At 43.7% G+C, this 25,453-nt stretch overlaps 1 protein-coding gene across 1 annotated transcript in view; it reads right to left on the bottom strand.

Annotated features, from left to right (window-relative positions):
* LOC117737339 (gamma-aminobutyric acid receptor subunit alpha-2) overlaps window positions 1-10,476 on the bottom strand; it is a 28,778-nt gene extending 18,302 nt beyond the window's left edge. The window contains exons 1-3 of the mRNA XM_034543238.1: window positions 9,974-10,476; window positions 9,411-9,516; window positions 7,267-7,382 (exon numbers count right to left, since the gene is read on the bottom strand). Coding sequence (XP_034399129.1) covers window positions 7,267-7,382; window positions 9,411-9,481 — 187 coding nt within the window. The 5' untranslated portion in view covers window positions 9,482-9,516; window positions 9,974-10,476. The remainder of the gene's footprint in view (window positions 1-7,266; window positions 7,383-9,410; window positions 9,517-9,973) is intronic.
* Window positions 10,477-25,453: the final 14,977 nt, after the last annotated feature.

Here is a 25,453-nt window from a genome sequence, read left to right as displayed (position 1 = left end):
AACTATATTCTACTTTTTACCTTGAGGTAAACAGATCTTTGTCCTTAATCAGTTTGGCAAGAATTTCACATTATAGCAAACTGAGACTTCACTGGTAGCAAGGAATCCCCTGCTTACCAGTATCGATCGCGTATCGATCAAGTGGGCAATTCCTTCAACGACCTGAGAGCGGGCTCGACACTACTGTAGCTAATTATCGCCAACTCTGGTATAAAACCAGGTGGGGGCTTGAAGCATCAGCTGAAGCGTCAGGGAAGACTCCTTGTATGAAGACTCGGAGGATAAAGACCTAGGAGTCTTTCGTGGGTCTTTCGTGGGAGTCTTCGGGCGGCTGAGTATAAACATTTCCCTGTGATAATGTGTTTTCTTTCCATACCTGTGTGCACATCTACTCGTAGATACTATAGACTGCGGACTTGGTCACACATGCATCAAAATCCCTCCTCTCTTATTTATCCCACCCGCTCCACACAGACCCAGCGCCTCGTCACAGGGGGCCTCTGGAACTGCCAGTGAGCTAACCGCAAGGCAGACTTCATCTCTGGCTTCGCTATCAAGCAATCGCTGGACTTCCTGGCTCTCACTGAGACTTGACACCAGACAACACATCAACCCTTGCTGCTCTCTCCTCGGCCTTCTCCTTCAGCCACACACCCAGACCCTCTGGTCGGGGTGGTGGTTCAGGTCTACTCATCTCACCCAAATGGAGTTTTGCTCTCTACCCGCTTCCATTTACCCCTTTTGTCTTTTGAATTGCATGCAGTGACGGTTACTCATATCTGGTTCAACTAACCATTGTTGTTCTCTACCGTCCTCCTGGTTCCTTGGGAGACTTCTTGGAAGAACTAGACGTCCTCCTATCAAACTTCCCAGAAAACGGCCCCCCGCTCATCCTTCTGGGTGACTTCAACATCCAGACAGAGAAGTCATCGGACCTGCTACTCTTAATGTCTTCCTTTGCTCTCTCGTTCAGCCCATCCCCTCCTACTCACAAACAACATCCGCACCCTCTCACCCTCCTCTCTGGCCTCGTCTGTTCTGTCAGCCCTCCCTTCAACTGACTCCTTCTCACTACTTCTGACACTCTACTCTCTACGATGTCTTCCTCTCTTGATTCTCTCTGTCCTCTTATGACTCGAAAGGTCCGCAAGTCCTCTCCGGCTCCGTGGCTGTCCGAACCAGTGTGCGCCAAGAGAGCCACTATGCGAGCATCGGAAAGGAAATGGCGAAAATCCAAACACGCTGACGACCTGCTCGCCTATCACTCTCTTCTCTCCTCCTTCTCTGCCTCCATCTTTGCAGCCAAAAGTCTGTTCTACCAATCCAGAATTGAATCCTCTTTGTCTAATCCCAAAAAGCTCTTCTCTATTTTTTCCAACCTCCTTGACCCCCCTTATCCCCCTCCTCCCTCCACCATTCTATCAAGCCACTTTGTTGACTACTTTACAAAAAAGATAAGACGACATACGCTCCTCCTTTACTAATCCATCTTCTATAACTACACCTCCAGTAACTTCATCTTCTTCCCCCTCGTTTTCCTCTTTTATCCCCCTGTCTCCCAATCAAGTTCTTACCTTGGTAACCTCTGCCCGCCCAACCACCTGCCCCCTTGACCCCATCTCTTCTCACATTCTCCAGTCCATTGCTCCGGACCTTCTTCCCTTTCTCACCCATCTTATAAACACCTCCCTCTCAACCGGCTGTTTCCCTAACTCTCTGAAGGAGGCAAGAGTCAACCCTCTCCTGAAGAAACCCACTCTCGACCCATCTGAAGTCAATAACTACAGACCTGTCTCTCTCCTCCCCTTCCTTTCCAAAACTCTAGAGCGAGCTATCTCTAACCAAGTCTCCTCCTTTTTCCACAGCAACAACCTTCTAGACCCCCACCAGTCTGGATTCAAGGCAGGCCACTCAACAGAGACTGCCCTCCTTGCTGTCTCTGAGCAGCTTCACACTGCTAGAGCAGCCTCTCTCTCCTCTGTCCTTATCCTTCTAGACCTTTCCGCTGCCTTTGACACAGTGAACCACCAGATTCTCATGTCCTCCCTCCAGGACCTGGGTATCTCAGGCATCGCACTCTCACTCTTCTCATCCTACCTCACCGACCGCACTTACCGGGTAACCTGGAGAGGATCTGTGTCTGAGCCTTGTCCTCTGACTACTGGGGTCCCTCAGGGTTCAGTCCTTGGTCCTCTTCTCTTCTCTGTACACCAACTCTCTCGGCTCTGTCATTCGCTCACATGGCTTCACCTACCACAGCTATGCTGACGACACCCAACTGATCCTCTCATTTCCCCAATCTGAAACACAGGTAGCAGCACGAATCTCTGCCTGTCTCACCGACATCTCTCAGTGGATGTCCGCTCACCACCTGAAAATTAACCCGGACAAGACTGAACTTCTCTTCCTTCCAGGAAAAGGCTCTCCCACCCACGACCTAACTATTAACTTCAACAACTCAGTGTTGGCTCCGACTCCGACTGCCAGGAACCTCGGTGTGACACTCGACAGTCAACTCTCTCTGACTGCCAACATTACCACAACAACACGCTCCTGTAGGTACATGCTGTACAACATCAGGAGAATACGACCCCTTCTCACTCAGAAGGCAGCACAGGTCCTGGTCCAGGCTCTGGTCATCTCACGGCTAGACTATTGCAACTCCCTCCTGACAGGTCTACCTGCTAATGTCATTCGACCTCTACAGCTCATCCAGAATGCAGCTGCTCGACTGGTCTTCAACCTCCCGAAATGTACCCATACTACTCCGCTCCTCCGCGACCTTCACTGGTTACCGGTGGCCGCCCGCATCCGCTTCAAAACATTGGTACTTGCGTACCGTGCTGCGAACAGATCGGGTCCGGTCTACATCCAGGACATGGTCAAACCGTACGCCCCAGCTTGTTCACTTCACTCGGCTTCTGCCAATCGGCTTGTAGCTCCTTCACTTCGAGCTAAACACTCAACAAAGTCACGACTGTTTGCTGTGCTGGCTCCTCATTGGTGGAACGAGCTCCCCATTGACATCAGGACAGCAGAAAGTCTCTACATCTTCCATCGCAAACTAAAAACACATCTTTTTCGACTATACCTTGAATAAGGAAGGAAGAGCCGTAGTAGCACTTTAGTAGCACTTAAATGTCTCTTACGGATAGCACTTTGTAGTTTAGTTCACTTATTGTAAGTCGCTTTGGATAAAAGCGTCAGCTAAATGACATGTAATGTAATGTAGTTTAACATTATTGAAGAAATTGTACTTGCTTGATTCTTGTTGTTCTGAGTTTGGACTCATGATTTAATGCACTTATTGTAAGTCGCTTTGGATAAAAGCGTCAGCTAAATGACATGTAATGTAAAGACATCCGGCCTCCGGGCCACAGTTGTGGCATAAGAATCACCCCTCTGTATCAAAGAAGAAAAAAAGAAACCCTACAAGAATAAACAAAGGTCTGTGGAGAATAATAATTCATCCAGTTCATTTGCATTACAAGAGTGGAGCAGATTCCCAGGCAAAACCAACCATATTTGTACAAATGCTGCATCCTCACGGTAGCAAAAACATAAAAGAACAGCCCTCGGGGAAAATCTCTGTTTACTGTTTAAAAACATCCAGAGTGCATTTAATGCCGGAGGACATCAGGGCGCTTATTTACAGGAACAAGGACAATACCGAAAGTTCATTTATTCAACCACAACAACAGTCATGAACGTGTTTTCATATCTTCTGAAGCATCTGGTACAGATGGACCTGCTGAACCATGTTTTATGGGTCAGGCAAAACCTGCTTGTGTTCGGGGACGGTGCAACCGCCCCAACGTCAACTTCACTCTAGCCAGTGTGGACGGAGAGAAAGCATCAGCAGAAACCCAATATTGCACCGCTGGATGGGGATCAGTAGAATCCAGATTAAACGTCTTTAACAATGGAGGTTTAACGGAGGCTGATGAGCTGATGCTGTGGTTCTACTAGTCACACGAGCAGCAATAGCCACCTTGACACCAAGGTTATAGATTAAAGACTCAGACATTCTCAACCAAAAAACTTCACAATATCACAACCACCGAACCCAACTGCACAAGGCAAGTTAGCGGGAAAACAAATCAGAGCACCACAGTGAAGAGTAGCGATATGTAATATGTGATAACAAGGGAGTTTTAGCACAATATTGCCTGTTTGTCGACACGAAACAACCGTAGCGTTCATTTGGACTTGTGTTTCTGTCAGTTTGACGAACGTTAGTCCGATATTCCCTGTCCTTTCAGCTTTTTGCAGCACAAAAGGGTCGACGAGAGCCAAAAACGCAACTTTCCGGCCCTTCAAATCAAATCACTGGCCTGAAAGATGCTAAAATGCCCCAGTGGAACTGCAAAGCTGCGTGATAATTATCTGTGGGCTCGTCGAGCGACACCGTTCCCATTACACATAGATAGACATGGTCATATTGGACCCAGTGTTTATATACAAACATTGATTAGTGCGGCTTTAAATGTTCCTTTTAAGGACATGTTAAAAACTTTGTAGAAGTAACCCTTCACCAACCAAAGCCCATTTACTTCTGGTGTGCTCACGACAAAATAAAACTTGCTTTAAAGCCCAGACAACATGTAAGTTAAGTCATAGTTAGATGACACATTTTTTTTGGGGTGGAAAACAAATTAGTAGCAGAAGTGTGAATGTGAACAGAAGTGAGCGGCCTCGCGGCCCCACTGATGATGATGTGGAGCAACTGTGCTTTCTGCAGCCCGGCTGGATTTCAGTGAAAGGGACAGAAACCAATTGCAGCAATTTAAAAGAGCTTAGTATTGCCTCAACACGTGAAACAGAGGAAAAAAGTATGAAAAATAAACGCTGTATTAAACCAGTTACGGCCAAAATGCTGTCCACAGCAGTTACATTATAGGGTCTTTATTGGGGGGGGGGGGGGGGGGGGGGGGGGGGTAGCAGCTTTTGTTTCTGGGGGCTATAGACCTGGTTAGCCATACACTGGCTGTGGGTGTATTGTATTTTCTATAAATAAATTCAAGAGAAATGTGCAGCCTAAACCCACAAAGAAATCCCCTCATTGTTGAAACGAATACAGTTGTTGTGTGTCTCTCTCTCTCTCTCTCTTTCTCTCTCTCTCCCCTGAAACCTTCTCGGAGCCCCGGGGGGACACGTGGGTTCATCTTGGAAACCTCTGCCCTAGATTCATCTTCTCCATCTTCATCATCATTTGATTATCAGTGGGAGCTGTAAAATGTTTTCCAGTCGCATCTCTGCCGCTCGCTGCAGTGAGAGCGAGCAGAGGGCTCACCGGGAGAGGTTGAAATGTTGCACGTCTGAGACAAAACATCCAACGCCAACGCCGCCTTCTGTGAACAACCTAATGCAATCTATGGCAACGGCCCCGCAGCTGATTTCAGTTGGCCTGAAACGGTGTCTTGAGAAGTGTAAGGGTTATTTTTAGGGTGCAGTTTGTGGTTTTGTTATCGAGGATTCATTTCATCACATTACACAGGTGTTCCTGTTATTCTGTCCAGAGACATGAGACAGGAGAGGCACCCAAGTCATGAAGGTATGTGTAATGATGCTGTAAATAAATGATTAAATATGTGAAGATTCATACAGAGGGAGATTACATACAGTATATACTGTATATATGTATCTCTCTCTCTATATATATACACATATATATATATATATATATATATATATATATATATATATATATATATTAACTAAGTTGTTCTTTTTTTTTTGTTGAAAGGCACCCTACTTGAACCATAAAAACTGACTGTGTCCCAGAATATACTGAATGTCTGAGAACACACACATGCAGCTGTGATGAACGTGTTATAAACTAAGGCTCAGTGGAGCGTTGACGTGTTTTTGTTTGTTTCTTCCCACGGATGAGGCATAAAGATCTAATGTGTCTACAATGTGTAAAGCTCCATCTGATGTCACTTCCCTGTTCTTGGACTGAATTATGCTCCTCGATGTAGCACCCGTGTGTATTAATGGGTTTACAGCGTGCTACTACATCTTGAGTGTTGGGAGGTTACGCTGGTGAAAAAGGATGTACTTGTGTTACTGTAAGACACTTGGTAGGAAAGCGTTCCATTTAATGTTTTATGGGCATGTTTTATTTCAGAGCTCTCTTAACATGACCACTTCTTCAGAGCTGCCTGTTGGAGGAGAGTCATTAGTTAATGTAGTTGTATTGATTCAATCGCATTAATCTACTATCGACTGCAATTATTATGAAAAGTGCCAGGACCAAATTGAAAGTGGCAAGAAACATCATCCCGTATATATATATAAGTATATATTTTGGTGTAATAACCCTATTTTGATGGAAAATCCCATGAAATTCAGATTGTGAACCATAGTAATGTCTGCTTCTCCTCCACAGTGAATAGGCTAGCAGCACCATTACTGTTGGTCCAGCTGTACAGGCTGAGCGCTGCCAAGCCAAAGGAGGTCTGCTCCCCATATGGCGGCTCCTGGACTGGGCTGATGGCCCCCGGAAATTTGGATTTTCAAATGGCACCAAATGTTGAGGGAGGAGCTCAGCTTTTGGTATGAGGGTGCCAAGCTGGAAACGAGATGCCAAACATGGAGGATGATGGGAGAGGCGAGCATGGAGAGGACCACTGCGGAGCACGAGAGAAGACATGATCCTCATCAGCACACAAAAGGCCCCCGTCTTCTGCAGAGAGCGAGGGGTTTCCAAGCCTTCCATTGAATTAACAAACCATTGTGTCAATAATGACAGACAAGCGAAGGCGTTCAGGCTGCACACCAGAAGGTGCCGACACATCCGGAAACCAACTCCAAATATTACTAGTTCAATATTACAAATGTAAGGAGGATTGGCGTGGTCCAAAGCTCCAACATTTTTCACTTTGACATCACTTCAGCCATGTCCCCACGGCCAGACCAGCATCACAACCATGCAGCCCCCACCTAACTGAAGCTGCACCCACTTAATTTCCTCCGATATCTGAAGAATTCCAGCGAGAATTTAGCCCTTATGGGGGGTTAAACGCGGCGTGTTATATAACCTGAGTGTGTTTGTCAGTTTGTTCTTGAGGGGATTGTTGCCAAAGGTCATCAGTACTACAAATCTGATGTTTAATGAATTGCTCTCACTCCACATGAGCAATCAGCCATTTAAAAAAAGAAACAACACACATGCAAAATGGGAGGGCAAAAGTTAGACAGCATCATGTTAAGAGTACAAATATTAAATGATGTACGTCCATGGATAGAAGATCATATCCTTACCACCAAGGCCGGCCCGTAGACGGTTATCGTATCCATCCAGCAGGCTGTCCAGGATACGCGTGAACAGGGTGATGTTGGTTTTAAAGGCATCAGATGTGGTATCGGCGTTCACTGACCTGGTCGACGGACACACAACAACAACGTGACCAACAAAGGGACACTTCAACAGGAATGTGTTTGATTAAATTATAAAAATGTATTTAGACTTGTGACTGTGTTTTCCAGAGGCCTGACTTATGGGCAAGCAAAGGGGGGTCGCCATTGTCTGGCAGGGACTTCATACATGCCCACACACACACACACACAGTGTTCCTCACATGGATGACCCAGTTCAAGGCAGAACGTTTATGAGCCATCTGAAAACACAACTGAATATGCAAATGCAATCAGAGCTAGAGATTCACGGTAACTACGTTCAGATCTGATGCTACATTGAGGCTCGACATATTCGCCGCTGTTGAAAGCTCACATTTTATAGGCATATTTCACTTTAGGCCCATACAATGTTCATACAATATTAATCATTTCACACATCTGGGTATTTTCAGTTTGGACCACATTGCTCTAATTAGTCGGAGAAAGTGTTACATGAATGTAGCCTACTTACAAGGTTCTAACCTCCTTATGTACAGTCTTTGTTTATATCCTAATAGAATATGAATATTTAATTTATCTTTTCATGTAGTACATTATGTTCTCTTATAGCAACAGCTTTGCCACAGTGTAAATTACACCAAACTCATAACAGCACGGCCAGCGGGTTTTTTGATGCGCAGGTAGCATCCAACCTGCATTAGCATGTGTGAGGAAATGCTAATTTAACCCTTCACGTTTATCCCTAATCATCGGTTCACTCACCTGTTCCGCTAATATTCATCGCAACGTGTTAACATTAGCATGCTAACGTTAGCTGTCCAACTAGCTCACCGGCTTCCGAGGCTCGCTTGGAACCAGCGTTAGCAAAAGAGATCTACAAAAATAAATGCGGGTTGCATTGCTATATGTTAACACAATACTTTTATGTTCTTTTTTTATGAGAATGAATTATGCTGTGTAATGCCATGTAGCACAGACATCCAGCCTCTTGGTTGTGAAGCTGGAAATGTCAGGAATTCCTGAAAGCTATCTCACGCACAAGAACTACAGAAGTTTCAATATCCCAGTGGCAAAATGGCTGCCCCCCCTCATGTGGGCCTATAATACTGTAAAGTGTGAGCAGCCAGGCAGAATCTCAACGTAATTACTTGTGTTATTTACAGCTGCGCTTTTACTACTGTGACGTGTCAAAATGTATTCCGGGAAGAAAAGGGCCTCTGCAGCCAAGCGCTGCACGATGGACAGGGTTTTAGAACAATGGGGACATTGGACAATTGATAGCTTTATGGATTCAGTGGGCCTTTATATTATTTATTTATTTATTTTTTGTATTGCCTCTGACATCAGCTGTTTCATCCTTTTGTCAACTGTCATCTAGTGTGAGCTCTAGAGTGACCTAAACTGTCACTCCCAATGATCTCTCAAAAGACACCTTTACACCTCGTGTGATAGCGTGAGATGTCCTCTGATGAAACTGTGGCTGAAGCAAAAAGGAAGGTGCAGAGCAGGTTTCACACATTCTTTCTTACATTTTTTTTCATACATCAATTTAAAAATAATTAGGCTACCTAAATATAGTTGTGTCAATACCATGTATTGATAGATGCATTCTCCTTGATATATATATTACCCTTAATTAGAAGAGGCTATTAAAACGAGATTAATACCCCGTATCGAAGGTGTACTATCAAATAACCGTAACCCAGTGTGGATGGCTCTGGCCTCCATTATAAATTGGTACTACACCTGCAATAGGCTGGATGCTTTCCCCCACATGCCCCTGCAGGTTATTTGTATGTCTCTTCTCCTGCGCATTGAGCCTGTCCGCTGATAATGAGTCCGGGATGATAGATAACCAAAAAAAAAATGTAAACGTAACAAATGGACACTTCCAGTGACCCCCCCCCCCCCCCCCCCCCCCCCCCCCACACACACACACACACACACACACACACACCCCACCACGAGAGGCAGCGAGTGATCCGCGGCGTGCAGCCTCGTGCACGAGCCGGCCGCCTCGAGGCGTCTCCCCGTCAGGGAGAACTCACCTGGTTTTCCGGAGAGCTGTGAGCGCCAGCAGGCAGACGAGGAGCAGAGGAGCGCTCTCTCTGCTCCACATGGCTGCTTCGACACCGACGCACAGCAGGGGAGCCGCTGCAACGAAGGAAGGCTCCGTTTACCAAACATTACATCCACCACTTGTTTCTGGGGGATTCCCTTCAACACGCGAGCCAAACAATGAGAGAAAGACAGAAAATAGACGAAAGAAGAAGACGCAGCAGCTGGCAGCAATTAGTATGCACGTCCCACGCCTGAAACATTACTGATACCAAAGGTACGGGATCAAGTCAGTGCACCAATTTAGATGATACTTACAAACAAAAAAATTATAATAAAAAAATTAATGAAATGCAGAACATTGCCAATAATACTAATTGTGGGATCGAGCTCCGTTCCCACAATTTCTAGCATCTCCCCGGGCAATAAATAACAACACAGGGATCGTGTTCCTTTGTGTCCGATGGGGGGGGGGGGGTCATATATCATTTTAAAACAACAACACGCACACACACACACACACACACACAGAGAGAGAGAGAGAGAGACTCACCTCAAGTGCAAAAAAGTACCTGCTGCAGCCGGAACCGTCGAAGATGCACGAAAGTTAAAGACGGATCACCGCTCTCTGCTGTTCTGATGAGGCTGAATGAGTGCATGAGAACAAGGCTGCGAGCACCGATAAATCATAAATCATAGTCCCGGCCAGCAGCAGAAATGCAGCCGAAATGCACTGGCTCTCATAGTGTCCTGCAAATGAACCAACAAAACACAAAATTATATCGATGAGATGGACACAAATGAAGATAAAAGCTCCTTTTTTTTCCCCCTCCCTCTTTTCCTTTTGTTTTTTTTGGAAATAAAAAAGCAGCAGTTGTGAGAGCTGATCCGGGCGTCAAATTGCCCTGTTCAGCATTCCCCCCCCTGAGCTGGTGAAAAGCTCGATGTGATTCGTGATAAGCAAGAAGCACATCTCAGTCTCCCTCATCTCCGCACACACACACACACACACACACACACACACACACACACACACACACACACACATACACACACACAGACACAGACACACGCGCGCTCACACACAAAACACTACACAGGCTGAGGAGGAGGAACACTGGGTCCTAGAGACAGTTCAATGCACCGAGCCTCCCTCCTTCCTTCCTTCCTTCCTTCCTTCCTTCCTTCCTTCCTTCCTTCCTTCCTTCCTTCCTTCCTTCCTTCCTTCCTTCCTTCCTTCCTTCCTTCCCCTCTGCTTGGTGTGTGAGGGTATAAATTAATGTTACTTCCACTCACTGGTAATATACACTGGGGCCATATCGATTATTCAAAACAGTTCGACTTTGTCGCATGTAGCTGTGATGGAAATGGGGTTGGTGGGTTCAAGCCTTTTAGGGGAGACAGGTGTGTGGTGACAGGCGCTTTGAAGGGCCGCTGCTCAGAGCTGACAAAAAACTGATTTGTGTGTCAATATTCTCCAGAGCCTTGATTTCAGTTTTTTCTTTAACATTTTTCAGGCTTTACACCAAACACGATGATCTGATAATCTGGACCTGTATATTTACTGGAATGGAAATGTCTTTTGACTGAGCAATTGGCCCGTGGGACACCGATGTTTAGTGCATTGACAACACATTAAAGCCGCGGTTTCGCTGTGTGTGTGTGTGTGTGTGTGTGTGTGTGTGTGTGTGTGTGTGTGTGTGTGTGTGTGTGTGTGTGTGTGTGTGTGTGTGTGTGTGTGTGTGTGTGCGTGTGTCTGTGTGTGTGTGTGCGTGCGTGCGTGTGTTGGGCTTGTTTCATTGAATTGCCTCACAAAAAAATAAACTGAAAATATAAATAAATAGTTTCCGTATTACTGCCTTGCTGTTGTGTGTGGAGCTTTGGGAGCTGTTCTTTCAGCACCAGGTGTAGACAAATGGGCCAGTCTGCTCCTGAATGCAACGCCAGTGTGAATATCATTGGTATCACGTGTGGGCCTTAAATAATGTGTATGTGTATTCATACTTTCAATTGAATTGATTAATACGAAACATATAAAGACAGATAAAGTGTCCATTGTGTCGCGTTTTCATCAGCATCAGAATATCTTTTATCCGTGCATTTGAGAAAATGCAGTTTGCAAAAATAGGCTTGCATTTTTTGCAATTTGCAAAGGGGTGATGTGTTTTTTTCCAGTTTACATTGTGCACCAAATCTTGCACTAAATTATATTAGTGTCAGGGTAGATCAGCAGGAACCTGCCAGACAATCTTTGCCCCGGAGCCTCTCAATAGGTCAATGCAGCCACCAATTCTTTGAGTGTATAAATCTGCTGCCATGTTAAATAAATAAAGCAGGTTTGTGCTGTGTAGCAGGTAACTGTGGCAGATGCTTAGACAGGTTGGGGAAAGGACAACATAGCTTTAAGTAGGCCTGTTGACTGAAAATAGCCTGATTTAAGAGGCAGCAAAGGAAGGGAGTACTCACACACACACACACACACACACACAGAGAGATCAAAACAGACCCCTGGACCTCAGGGGTTGGACCATTATAAAGCAGTCGCATGTTTTCCCCCTTGCTACACTTCAGACTGGAAGGCTGTCCCATTGATCTCTCCTCTAATCCATACCTGTGACAGGTGACCGATGAGGCAGGTCGTCTCATAACGGTGACCCTCGGGCCCCGCCATCAAATCCGACAAAGCAGGCAGACGGGAAACAGACGGCTGAGGAATGAGCAAGGGCATCGAGGACAAAAATCTAATAACTAATTTTATGCTATAAATCTGGGTTTCGCATGTTTGGTTTCCGACTCGACCCGGGTTGTGTTGCATGCTCTTACAGCACATTGTTTATTGCAAGATGTTGCATCACACCTGGCCCTGCCGCCATGCAGGCCTGACTGAGTCCCCAGCTGGGCACAATGAGTGACAATGCATATTGATCAGGTCCCCTTCGAGGAAAGGAAGACAATTATTCCATGTTGAAATGGTGGATGTAAATATTTCATTCAAACGAAAATGGATCCCTGGTTGTATGTGTTGCAATGATGTGTGGAGGGGAGAGTCCTCCTGGAGTTACCACGGTACTTACAATACTGTGATTTATGTCACTTTGATTATACAGTAAATATGAATAGTGCAGTCCAGGTGTGTTTCATCACTAGCATAATTAATGGGGGCCTGAGTAATTCCAATATGTCCCTTCGTCGGCAACAGACTTGTCCGCGGAACCGTTTGTTTGTTTTTTAAAAAGCGTTAGTTAACAGATTACCTGTAAATGGTGCAAATACTCGGGGAGCAATACAGATGCAGATGCAGACGGGCAGGAATTGACTGATGTGCTTTCAGTCAGTGGGGAGGCGGCTCGATAACGATCTGGTCGATCAAAAAAGAAGAGTAGAGGAAGCAGTTGATAGAAAAGTGTGCTGCTGCTGCGGTGCATTTACACCAGCTGATTGCATCCTTTTCCTTGTCAGAGTAACTCTGAAACGTGTGCATTTAAATAGTCAATGGCAGCTGTCTGTGCAACAAAAAAACAATAGAATGACATGCTTGACAGCCATGTGGGGTGATATGACTCACCTGCATGCAGAAATATCAATGCAAACACAAACATGTGCATACACACACACACACACACACACACCTCTGCTGGAGAAACACAGTAACTATAACTCCTCATCTGGAAACAGATGTGGCACACAAAGACGTTTCGATCACCAGGTTGGATTCTGATTTGCAACCCAAAATAGCGTCTATTCGTCACCACGGCGAGCAGCCACACATCACCAAGCGTCGGTGCCTTTGATGCGGTCCTGATGGTACAGCACCAGGTGGTTGTTGACTCCGCTGACTTTTTTTGGGTGGGGGGGGGGAGGGTACCTGAGCCAGTCATGCAGCATGTTTTTGTCAGTTGCATGTCAGCATCAGTTGATTCATCAGGCACTGCTGGAAATGCTAAACCAGTCTCAGGCCGGTTACCTCGGCAACAAGCCATGCATGGCAAAGAATGATGTTGTGAGAGAGAAAAAAGATGAGGAGCCCGTCAAGAAGCTCTGACACTCTTAAAGTGATAGGTCACCCTTCAGAAAATCCTTCTGCTATACACATAGTGCACGCGCACGTGCACACACACACACACGCGCACACACACACACACACAAACACACACACACACACACCGTAATATTAAACCAGCTGACATGCAGACCTCCCTGCAGAACTAAAATGAACCATTGTGTTCACCTTTTGGTCAGTCGGGGGCAACTCCTCTGGAGATAAAGATGTTGTATAGAAGTCTATGATAAAATGACTCTACTTCTCTCTTGATTTATACCTCAGTAAACATTGTAAACATGAGTTTATGGTCTCAATCCCTAGGTTCAAGTCTTCTTCAATACAGCATGATGTTCGTTTAATAGATTATGGTTAGGTTTAGAGTCAAATCAACCGTAAAGCAGGGTACGCTTAAGGGATGGATTTCCTCTTTTGTTGCTATTTCAGAAACTACACCTGACAGTTGAAAACATTGAATAAATATAGGTTGATAAATGTCCTGTAACCCTCTGTGAAGACAGTCCCAACATGTTGAGCACATGTTATCATTGAATACATAAAAAGAGAAGACTGGATCTTTAGCATAAACAGAACACAAAAGCATGCCACATAAACAGCCGGAATTAAAAAGAACACTCCAGTGTCTGATTGACAGGTGCAGAGCAGAAACACCTCATCTCTGTGGCCAGAGCACCGCAGATGGAGACAAATAAAAGTTCACTTAGAGTTCATGTCTTCGGCTGCCAGATGATCTCACCGCTACAAAATGCTGAGTCCACATCTATGCAACACCCCCCCCCCCCCCCCCCCCCCCCCACACACACACACACACACACACCTACCCCTTCTTTTATCTTATATAACCCAACAGATGAATCACAGGCACATTTAGGTCATACAAATTAAGAGGTTGATTTCCTGACCTTGCTAATGCTATTTATGCCGCGGAAGTATTCGGCACTCACTGTTGCTAATTTCCCTCAGGTTACCAAGGAAACTAAAGCGAGTGCTATTCGACAGTCCTCCGTGTTGCGTCTGCCATCTTCAGCTCCAGAATTTCTACAGTAATTCCCTTTTCATCCACGGCTAAATTTAACTGCCGAGCCAGTGTACACACAGCAGAGAGCTAAACCGTGGGCTCTCACACCTGGTTTCTACAGCTCAGCAGCACCATACAGAAGAGAGAGGGAGAGACTGGAAAATGACAAGAGACTTTAGATCTGGAGCCTGTAGGTGGGCAGCTTGATATAGTGTCATTAAAATAGTACAAAGCTCATAAGAATAAGGATATATATACGTGCTATATACGTCTTTCTTTTGAATCGTATTAAGTGCCAGCACATCTTTCAATGGCCCAAAGTGATAGAAGTATTTACATGTTGTAGGCCCAACTACAGTTCATTTTTGACGGGTGAAATTATGATACCAAAACATGAGACCAACTTAAATACTAAATACAAATCTTGAAATGGTGGCTGTGGTGACAGAATACTCTCCTCCTTATTTGGAAGCACCAGCAAGCAGATAGGTGCATATCTCCGCCAGGTGTGTCTGCAACAACCACTGCTGTTGTATGTGATTGAAAGACTGCAAACCATAATTAGCTAACCCCTGAGTCAAGTCACCAATAGGCTGTAATGCGTCTTAAAACACACTGCATTCAAACTTAAGATCAAGCGCCAAAGTATGCATACAATAGGCTTAAAGCTGCTGGATAAGACTCGTCATACAATCTTACCAAAGACTAAATTACACTCAGCGATGTGTCTACCTGCTTAGCAGCAGATAAGTCGCGTGGTAGCTACGTTAGCGGTTAGCCAAACACACCATTAACTGTCATCCTCCACACTGTAGATGCAGAGCAGCGGCTGGGTCGGCGATGCACCCAGTGTGTTATGACTAGTAGACCAAGGGCCAGAGTAGTGAGTGATGAGTCAGCAGGCAGTCAATGGCAGTATATAACAGGCCATAAAAGGTGTTTTGAGGAAGTGTGAGTCACCGCAACCACAAGAGGTCCTCGAGCATGCAGCCATGACTGGCCACCCAAAATATTACGCAGTTGGCTCCAGCGGAATGTGAGATTAGCCGTGGACAGACACAGAGGTGCACACTCACTCATCTACTGAGGCACGCGCACACGCAACCAATCGCATGATCCTCCTAGCGGAGATAAAATGGTGTTTGACTGAAGCAATGTCCCGTTATTGTTTATGTCTCAACCTGGAATTTAGTTACCTGTGGGGTTTATATACGATAGTTAAACACTTACACACACTGGGTATTTCACAGACTTATTCCAATGTATTTATATGTACTCAATACACTTAAATTTGAACACTTTTAGGCCAACACAAATAAATTCATAAAGAACCAGGCCTAGGTCGTCAATATAATTGACTATATACCTTACTTTTGTGTACATAACTGTAAGAGTTATTGAATAGTTAAATAACTTAATTTAGCACTGCTACTAGAATAAATTATTCAACATTTACTGTTTATACATCACCTTACCACTTCTCTATGGTGATGATAATCATTAAGTAGTCCTGGCAACGGGGACGCTGGCGAAACTTAACGCCGCTCCGTCTTCTAGGACTGTTTTTATTTGTTTTTTTCTACCTTTTTTACAATTTAACATTCATTTAAATTATTTTTAATTTTATTTAACAGTGTAGCCATTCTTCTGACTTAATTATTCTGCACATCTTGGATTATTTTTTATTTTGTGATTGCCGTTGGCTCCTGCTCTTCACCACTGCGATCTGGTCAACTGGCGTTGGCTGGCTAGCCGACGGTCTCTTGCTGGCTAGCCGACGGTCTCATGCTGGCTAGCCGACAGTCTCTTGCTGGCTGGCCGACGGTCTCTTGCTGGCTGGCCGACTGTCTCTTGCTGGCTGGCCGACGGTCTCTTGCTGGCTGGCCGACGGTCTCTCGCTGGCCGGCGGCTGCCAGCGAGCCGGCCGACTCCCTGCTCCGTGCTGTTGCTCTGAGGCTGGTCGCCTCTCAGCGGTCCTGGTGCTCCGGTGGTCCGGTCCGTGGTTGGCGATTGCATCCTCCCCGGCTGGCGTGGTTCTGCAGTGTTCCACCTCGCAGCTCCTCGGGCTCAACGGCTTCTCTGCTCCTCCGTCCGTCTCGGCCATCGGGGCGCTAGGACTCCTTCGTCGGCCCCGTTGCATCCACAGAGCCTCCCGCGGAGGGTTTGTTTCCTCCTGGCCTGATCGCTCCGCGCTTTCCATCCCCTCCCTCTGGTCGGCCGAGCGCATCGCTGCAGCTCGTCATCACAACAACAGTCCCCAAGAGCGAGATGGTGGCACGAAATCAGGAACTGTTACAGCTCCCCCAGCACCCTCTACTCTTCCTGCTGACTCCACTCCCCAAAACCGGACTGGCTCACCTTTTTACCTTTTATCCAAGATGTCGTCCTTTTATGCAGTTCTTTGGTTCCCCTATTTTGGTTTGTCTGTTCTGCTTTATTTTGTATTTGTAATTTTCTATTTCTCTATTGTGTTCATTGCCTATATGGCATTGTCTCCTTTGCCTCATGTATTTTCTGAAATGTTTACTTCTATTGATGTTATGTTTTTACCTTGCTTCTATGTAGAGCACTTTGTAAACCCTGTTTTTAAAGGTGCTATATAAATAAATGTATTATTATTATTAATAGTAATAGTAGTAGTAAAAAACAAACAGAGGACGTGTTTCTGCTGCTGTACATTTCCAGTTGCTGCTGTACAGTCCAGCCACTAGATGGCACAAAAGGTTTAACACTCTTCTATTATGTTCTATTATGTCTTAGTGATGGCAGCACATTCAATAAATACATGTATTTTGATGAAGAACATCTTTTAAATGGCGACTTTTTTGTTTTGTTTGATTGTTTTTTACTTTGTGGTCATCATCGATCTCGGATCCTCAATAGGATTATTGCTGAGGGAGATCCGTTTTTCATTATACAGTATATGCAATGAGTTGGTTTTCCAGTGATTAAACATCTGACAGTGACACATTATCCTGTGAGTTTCTCTCTGTTTGAAGCTTTTCACATTGCTTACTCGAATGCAATTAAAAGAATGAGTTGTGTCCCGGAAATATAACTGTTCGAACTGGTCGTTCCCTCATCATGACGTCTTTGAATAAACATAAGCAAACCGGTATAAAATGAAAGCATTAGTCAAGATTTACAACATGCAATTGTAAAATCTTGTGTTACTGAAAAGGAGAAAAATATGTTATAATTACACTCTGTGCTATTTGTCAGTGAGGGATATTTCCATTATTTAAGAATCACATATTTTGGGGCTTGATTATTATTTATCTGACTGTAAATATTGCTTTTGTGCAGCTGCATCAATTTTTCTCAAATACAAATCACATTTATATCTGCGTCAAGGCATTATGTTGTTTAGTAAACAGTATGAAAGTCGATCATTCAGAAAAGAACAGTTTCTACCTGTTGAGTCTAAACACCTGTGGTGGAAGAGAAACAATCTGCATCTGTATCTCATTATGTAAATGTATGAGCTTCTGTGAAAATCACTTTATTATTTCAAAGATACAAATATGCTCATACGTGATACTAATCAATAGTAACTACAAACAGAAATAGCCATTTAATAAAACCTGAAATGTTCTACTTTCTTTTCATTAAAAAACAATTTAAAACTGCATCAATTGAAGTAAAATTAATGCAAACTTACAAACCTACTGGCATTTGATTTGGACAAATTGGAACATTACAGCTGCAATGAGAAAGATTTTGCACATTTTAGACCGTATATTCATATATGTTGTGAAATACACCCTGATAGCAGAAAGATGGAAAAAGCTTTAAACACATTATATACATATTTTAACCTTGTAGAGTTGTTATTGGTGGATAATTTGTTCACAAATAGTTGCCCATTGGGAGACAAAGAAAAAAACAATGACCTTCTATGTCCAATATTCTTTTAGCTCTGTTTTGGGTCTCCACCCACTTCTAAAGGCAATATCTCACTCTTAAATGTGCTTAACATTCCAATATGTTCACCAGGTATTTTCTAACTTTATCTGTCTGCTGTTTGGTGCTGAGCTGGTAGTGTACAGTGTTTTCAACAGCTACCAGAAGTTAATACAAAGCAGGCAGAGTAAACCAAAACAGTAAAACTATTAACTGAAAGACACTATAGCGCTCTGTAGAGCTGAGGGGAACTTCAGGGTCACGTGATAGTAAACCTGTGCAGTGAAGCCTCCATTTTCTGTATCAAACAGTGGACAGAGTGATCTGCTTGTGGACTGGCCCTTTAAGTGGATCTATAAATAACATAACCATTTGTCAAGAGACAGACATTAAAGCCAGGTTACTCATTATGCTGTTTATTTCTCAGTTTTTGCCGGTAGGATGCCAACAGTAGTCACCAGCCTTACATGTGATTAGCTGTGACACAAAACTGGCAAGCTTACCATAGCAGCTGCTGTTTTCTATGCACACGGGGAAGGGAAGAGGGAGGGAGAGGCCTTCAGCTCTGTCTCTTCCACTGGTCCTGTTATCCACTCTGTTGCTTCGTAGTGACATTGTGTATCTATATTTCATGCTCTTTATCTTTACACTCTGAAGAAATCTCTCATGCTGAGCAACGAGCAAAAAAACCCTCACAATTGTAAATAGCAATGTCAGCTGTAGGGAAAGGGACATTTTTTCACATGTAACTCCACTAATGACAGAATATATCTCGCTCACAGGTTCAGCCCGGCGCCGCTAAAACGACCTGAGTGAGCATTTCTTGTTAACATCTGCACTTCAATGCACGCTTATCAGATCAGGCCTCGACAGTATCTAGACCGCATGCTTTTAGCTAAATACAGCAAGCAGCTTATCTGACGATTGTTCTTGGCCAGCAAACAGTTTAATGTAATCACTATATCATGACACGGAGCTTGATTGCTGCAGGCTCGCTGGAGATTTTATATGGCGGATATTAAAGTGCCGTATTTACGTCAAGCTAGTTTGTGTTAATGATGATTTATATGTTAATATGACACTAGATCAGGTGTCAACTTAGCATCGCACTGGTTCCCTTGACAAAAAAGCCAATGTGATTTTTTTAATTGGATTTTGGATTTTAGCAGAAAATAAGCTCTGTGGAAATCAAGTTTTAACAACTTAAAGGTTTTTTTCAGCAAGATGATCTTCACAAATAAACACCACTTGATGTGATGTTTTTAAGTGTGTATGCAGAAGTAAAAAGCTATCATTAGGCTACAAAATACACCACGGTCACATGACCACTAGTATACACAACGAGGCTGTAAAGATGCGTGATGCCGTGTTGTATACTTATTTAGCCACTTGTTAGCCTCCGTCTTTCTTAAGACACACAAAAGTGTCAGAATTTACAAGAAGGATATTTACTGATACATTTAATATTGCTGAGCAAAGCGTTAAAATCTCTTAAATTTGTGTTAACCACAAATCTTATTTCAGGCCTCAGAAATCCTATTGATTTTGAGATGAGGAAACAGAAAGTACCAAAATGCTGACTCGTTCCCGGGTTTTAGGACTCATATAGTCCTGCAGGAATGAATATGTCTGCAGAACAAAACGTATAGCCTAAGTGTCGTGAAGTTTCTTTGCCCATAATTGGTAATTTTCTGCATTAATCCAAAAAACAAATAAAAAATCCCATTGGCATTTTGTCGAGGGAACCAGTGCGATGCTAACTGCTAACTACACCACTTTATGGTCCACTCATGAAAGTCCTTGCATTTGCAATATAACAAACAACATTTCAAGGGAAAGTCCCACGTGGCAGTTTGTTTCCCATCACTCAGTGGTGGTACGTCCGCCAGCGAGGGTAAACGGAGCAACAGTAGCGCAACAGACCAACCAAAAGAGTTTGAAGTAATAAAACCACAGATAATTACTTCTCAACACTGCAGTTTCCCTCAGCTGTTTAAAACAACAGTACGCTACTTTGATTATAACACTTTTTAAAAAAAAACTTAAATCATTATTTGTTGAGCAAACCAGTAGCACTAGCAGTAATTTGAAGCTCTGTAAACAAGCTAACTGTATGCTAGCTGCCCAGCAACAAACCAAGCAGGAAGTCAAAGTTAGCAATTAGCTTGTGAACATTATGGATTTCCCGTTAGCTCTGGTGGAGAACAAGACAGAGATGAAGGGAGAATGAACGGTAGACGCAAAGTCGCCAGTTTGACAAAATAAATGCTAGTTGCTCCGTGTCTGCAAAAGCAACTTTTAGCCAACGCGTTTGCTTTATCAGAGCAAATGAGATCGTCGAACACAAGTTAAATGTTCGCCAATATATTTGTTCTGTTAGCTAATCACCAGTTAGGACCGACACAAGAGAAGGACTTTGACATACGGCCTGCTTGTGTCATCAAGTATTCAGCACACAATGAAGTTACAACGTGAAGCCAGGATTTGTCTAACATGTTTAATTGTGTTTCTTCAAAACAGTGCATTGGATAATGACTAATAAATGAAACATTAGTTGAGAAAAAAAAAAATCTGCATAAAGACTTGAAAGGAAGACAAAGAATTCAGGTCAAAACGACGAGGAGTTAGTACCATGGTTTGGCATCAATACGGAGTACACAATATTCATACAATTTTCATTTCAACAAGTCCATTTGTCTTAGCCAATGTTGCAGACAATCCCCTGCAAAGCAATGCGTTCAGAGCTCTGCACTGTTGTTCAAATATTAGCACAACTCGAGGGTCTGTTTGTGTTTGATTGTGAGTGGAATTTAATTGAAGTGTTTATCTTAAATCCTTACATAATGGAAAAGCATTGTGATGAGTCCTTTGGTGCCGCTTTAAGTTTATGTCAGGAAGCAATTTAAGGTTGTGTGTATATCGTGTTCTATGCTTTTTTTTACATTATTGCTGTCTTTGTGTGGCTTATCTAATACTCTAAATATTGCTGTAATTGATGCTCCTACTATCGAGTATCATTATTGAGGGTTTCCATCACAATCATGACTCCAGAAGTCCTTGTTTCATGTCGCCGATGCAAGCATGCACCTGCATGAAGTAAGGAGGTGATTGTAATTCAAATTAAAATGTATTATCCTATTAACTACCCATGGCATTCCCATAACTGGGTTAAGTGAGGTCTTATTGCGCATGAAACCATTCAGATACGCACGCTGTGTGACAACATCTACTGACACCATGTGGCAACAGACACAACAAGTGACATCAGTATAAATATAATGAAACAATGGGAAGAAAACTTCATTGCAAAATCTGTTAGCAAAACGTATATTCATAATATACGTGTATTGGTAAATGGAGGTATCCCCAATAGATTACACTGGGTTGAGTCCAAAAACAGTAATAAAAAATAAAAAAACACATTTGGGAACATAGTTGAAGACCATTTCTAGTTTTTGTTGCTAAAGCTTCTGTGTTTACACCGAGAAACCCCAGATACTCTGCATGAGTGGCCCTCCACCCCCCGAGTGGCACGATTTGGCCTGAAGGATCCTCATTTATGAAGAAAAATGAGTGATGAGAATAATATTATGGAGGATAGACCTACATTGTTTCTGTGATAATCTCTTGAGGGGTGGTTGCATGAAATGGAACCATTTCTCATTTAGCTGGAGACTAAAATGGGGGATTTACGGTCTGCTGTCAGAGCTCGAGTTCAACACAGTAGAAGCGCTATCCACGTAGATCTTTTGCTTTTAAATCTCTGAAATTACACACTGACGTGAGTGAAAAATCAGACTGTATGAGTGTACTGAGAGCCATCTGGTTGTGATCGTTTGGATTCAGTGAACCAATCGCAGCGCGTCGCTCCCTCTAGTGGTTCACCTCGCTCAAGACCTTGGAACCGAAGGGGCCTTCTGTTCTGTGTGGCGCAATGGGGAGGACGGGACATACAGACACGTCTGTTCTGAGATCAGCGTGCACGTCACTCCACCAGGCATCTGCCTGAGGGTTTTTTGTGTGTGAACAGAAGATCAGCCCTGATCTGAAAGTCACTCTCAGGTTGATACCGTCTTCTGTTCTCATGCCTGACGAAGAATACGTCTCGAAAAAAGAAGCTACGGCACAACAAATAATACTTGATGTATTTAATAGTTAAGTTCCTTTTTTTAATTCTGGCATTATGGATGTATACTCTATTGACTGGAATTTAAAGTTTATGGCCTTCTATTATTATTATTATTATTATTATTATTATTATTATTATTATTATTATTATTATTATTATATTAACCATTATATTATACCACTGTGTTAATGTCACTCATGTACTGCTGTGTTATAATACAATATAATACAGGAAAGACAGAATTTAAACAAAGTGACACACTTATGAACATACAATAAAATAAAATAAAATGAGAGACAGAAATGTGAAAATGTCCTCTCAGTGGTCTGTTTTGTTTTGTTTTGTTTTGTTTCGACATCGTAGACATGGTCAGTGGGTAATGACAGTTGGACGCCTCCCATTCTCCGCTTTGTTTTTGCCTCACTGTTATGAAGAATTCAGCTTTTCAGACCCAATCAGGAGGAATGCAATGAAAAATGGTTATGCTGGTCAGTCAGCCACTAAGGACAAGCAAATGCTTGAAATTAAACTCTCATTACAAGGTAATTAATATACCTGACTGGTACACAGCAGGATATCTCTCTCTCTCTACTTTGGCATTCAAATGGTTCAAAAGAGCCCTCCTGTATTGTGTTTGAAATAAAAAGGGAGTCCGTCACACCGCTAGAGGGAGCTTTAGGCCATGATTTACTTCAAAGGTGCTCCAATACTATAATGAATGCCTCATTTTACCCAGACGGCTGCACTCTGTTGCTTTTGAATAATATTTTATTTATTTAAACAACTATTTCGATGTTTTTGAACTATTAAAACAGCTGGAACGGCTGATTGAGAGCTCGGTCTCAGGCTGCGACTGAACTTTCCACAAACCCTGCCCCCGTGTCAGCTTCTCAAAATGACAAGCTTGCACGTGCAGGGCGTCGTCTGTCTGTCATCTACAACAGCATGTTTGTCAGAAGAGAGAGAGAGAAAAAAAAACCTCCAGCAACAACCTGGCGTTGGCAGCGCCATCAATCATGCACACATTCGGAGCAGCAGAGTCACACCACCAAAGCATCAATCTGTTGGTGACAGGCTCCTCATTAGTACATGGGTGTTCTGTGTATTCTTTAACGAGGGGATGTATTTGGTGCACATTTTGTGAGAGACAGAGCGAGAGATGGGGAGGGGGGCCAACAGGGACGCAATAACGACAAAATCAATGTCACACACGACTGCGTTTGGGGAGAGGTGAGTGGCGGCGGGCATCTTGATCTGTCCATCAGCCCCGCACATATCATAACTCCTGTTGGACTAACTGATCGACGAGGGCCAACAGCCGTGACTGTGTGGATGATGCGGCCATTAGAGCAAGAAACCCAGGCAACCAGACGTCTCTGTGTGCAGTGGAGCTGAATTCATAACCCGACTATGTTTAACCTTCAGCTTCCACAAATGCTCTCCGAGGAATAACATGTATCAGGCCGCGAGGAAAATATGTTCCACTTGTCGAGAACGTTTTTGTTTTTTTTGCGATTCCTTCATCCAAATACACTGGGGATTAATATCCCGTTAATTGTCTTCTAATATTTCAAAAGCTCCAAAACGGATGAGGGGGAAACTGAGGAGGCCGGTTATTTGCACTCATACGCAGCAAGTGATGACTGATATGTGTCTTTGTCCAGAGAAAGGACTCAATGACGATACACCCCCTGAGTCACCTCTACTGGTCAGAGACAGAACAGGGACAGGGGACGGCAGAGAGGACAATTTGCCTGACGTCATGTTCGTGATATTGAGATAATAACGTCCTTCATACATAAAAAAATCCAATTATCAGCCGTCTCCTTCATCGTCACCCCTGAAGGTCGCCGGAGTGCGAATCTGCACTTTTCAGTGACTGTTTCCCAGGCTATATTACTAGGAGGAGGGTAGAAATGTGACGTATTTTGTGTCCACAGAAATCAAGAGAACTAAAAAAAAAAAAAAAGAACGGTGATGAATTTGCTCTTTTTGTCGATGCCACTCTCGTCTGTTGGTACGCTAAATATGAAGCTACAGCAAGCAGCCAGTGAGCTTAGCTTAACACAACGACTGTAAATGAGGGGAACGGCTAGCCTTCGAGCTGACTTCCTGTAGTCAAATTAGAGAATAGATCATTTAGTGAGCTTGAAAGGCGCTGAATACAAGTGTGGGAGCATTTCTGTTGCCTCTCAACGGCTCTCAACATGGCAGCCCCTGGGCCAGTGGCTCGAGCTAATGGTGCTTACAGTGCGAACTCCGGCAAAAGTGCTGGAGCAGCGCTAACTGGAGGGTGAGGGCAACACGTGGCCGGAATGTGAGCGCAGCGCCACTAACATGCGCGTACATGAACTAAAAGAGCATGCGCTGCTGGCTATGGCTACCTCAACTCAAGCTTGAAACCTTTGATAACAACACACACAGCGTCATCCTCTTCTCAGGTAGACGTAACTCCACTGTGTCTTTACGTAGACCGTAGTTGTTTGCTGCTTTATTATTTCTCTGAATATCATATAGAGCTATATAGCTATAAAGGGGCTGGGTGGACTTCCGTTTCTCCCGTGTCCAGTCTGAAGCTAAGCTAAGCTAAGTTAAGCAACTACAAACTACAGCCTAATATTTAGTGCTAATATTTAGTGCAGAGGTATGAGTGGTATCAGCAAAAGAATTTCCAGAAATGATGTCTTTAACATGATCGAAACAGGCAGCATTGCACTCTTTTATTAGGGTTTTTCTTTTTGCTGGTAAAGTAGTGTAGCTACAGTAAATCCCATTACCCTAACTCAGCTGCCACAATTACCAGTTGCCGAATGAATGATTGAATAATAAAAACTCCGCTCAACCTTGAACATGTGGTGTGATGGGGTTCCAATGCAACTTTATAATAATATTAATAATAATAACTCTGTTTGGGCTCTGCTCC

This window comes from Cyclopterus lumpus, chromosome 10 (assembly GCF_009769545.1).
Source record: "Cyclopterus lumpus isolate fCycLum1 chromosome 10, fCycLum1.pri, whole genome shotgun sequence".
NCBI lineage: Eukaryota > Metazoa > Chordata > Actinopteri > Perciformes > Cyclopteridae > Cyclopterus > Cyclopterus lumpus.
The sequence above is the reverse complement of the archived record's forward strand: the minus strand, read 5'-3'. Positions and strand labels throughout refer to the sequence as shown.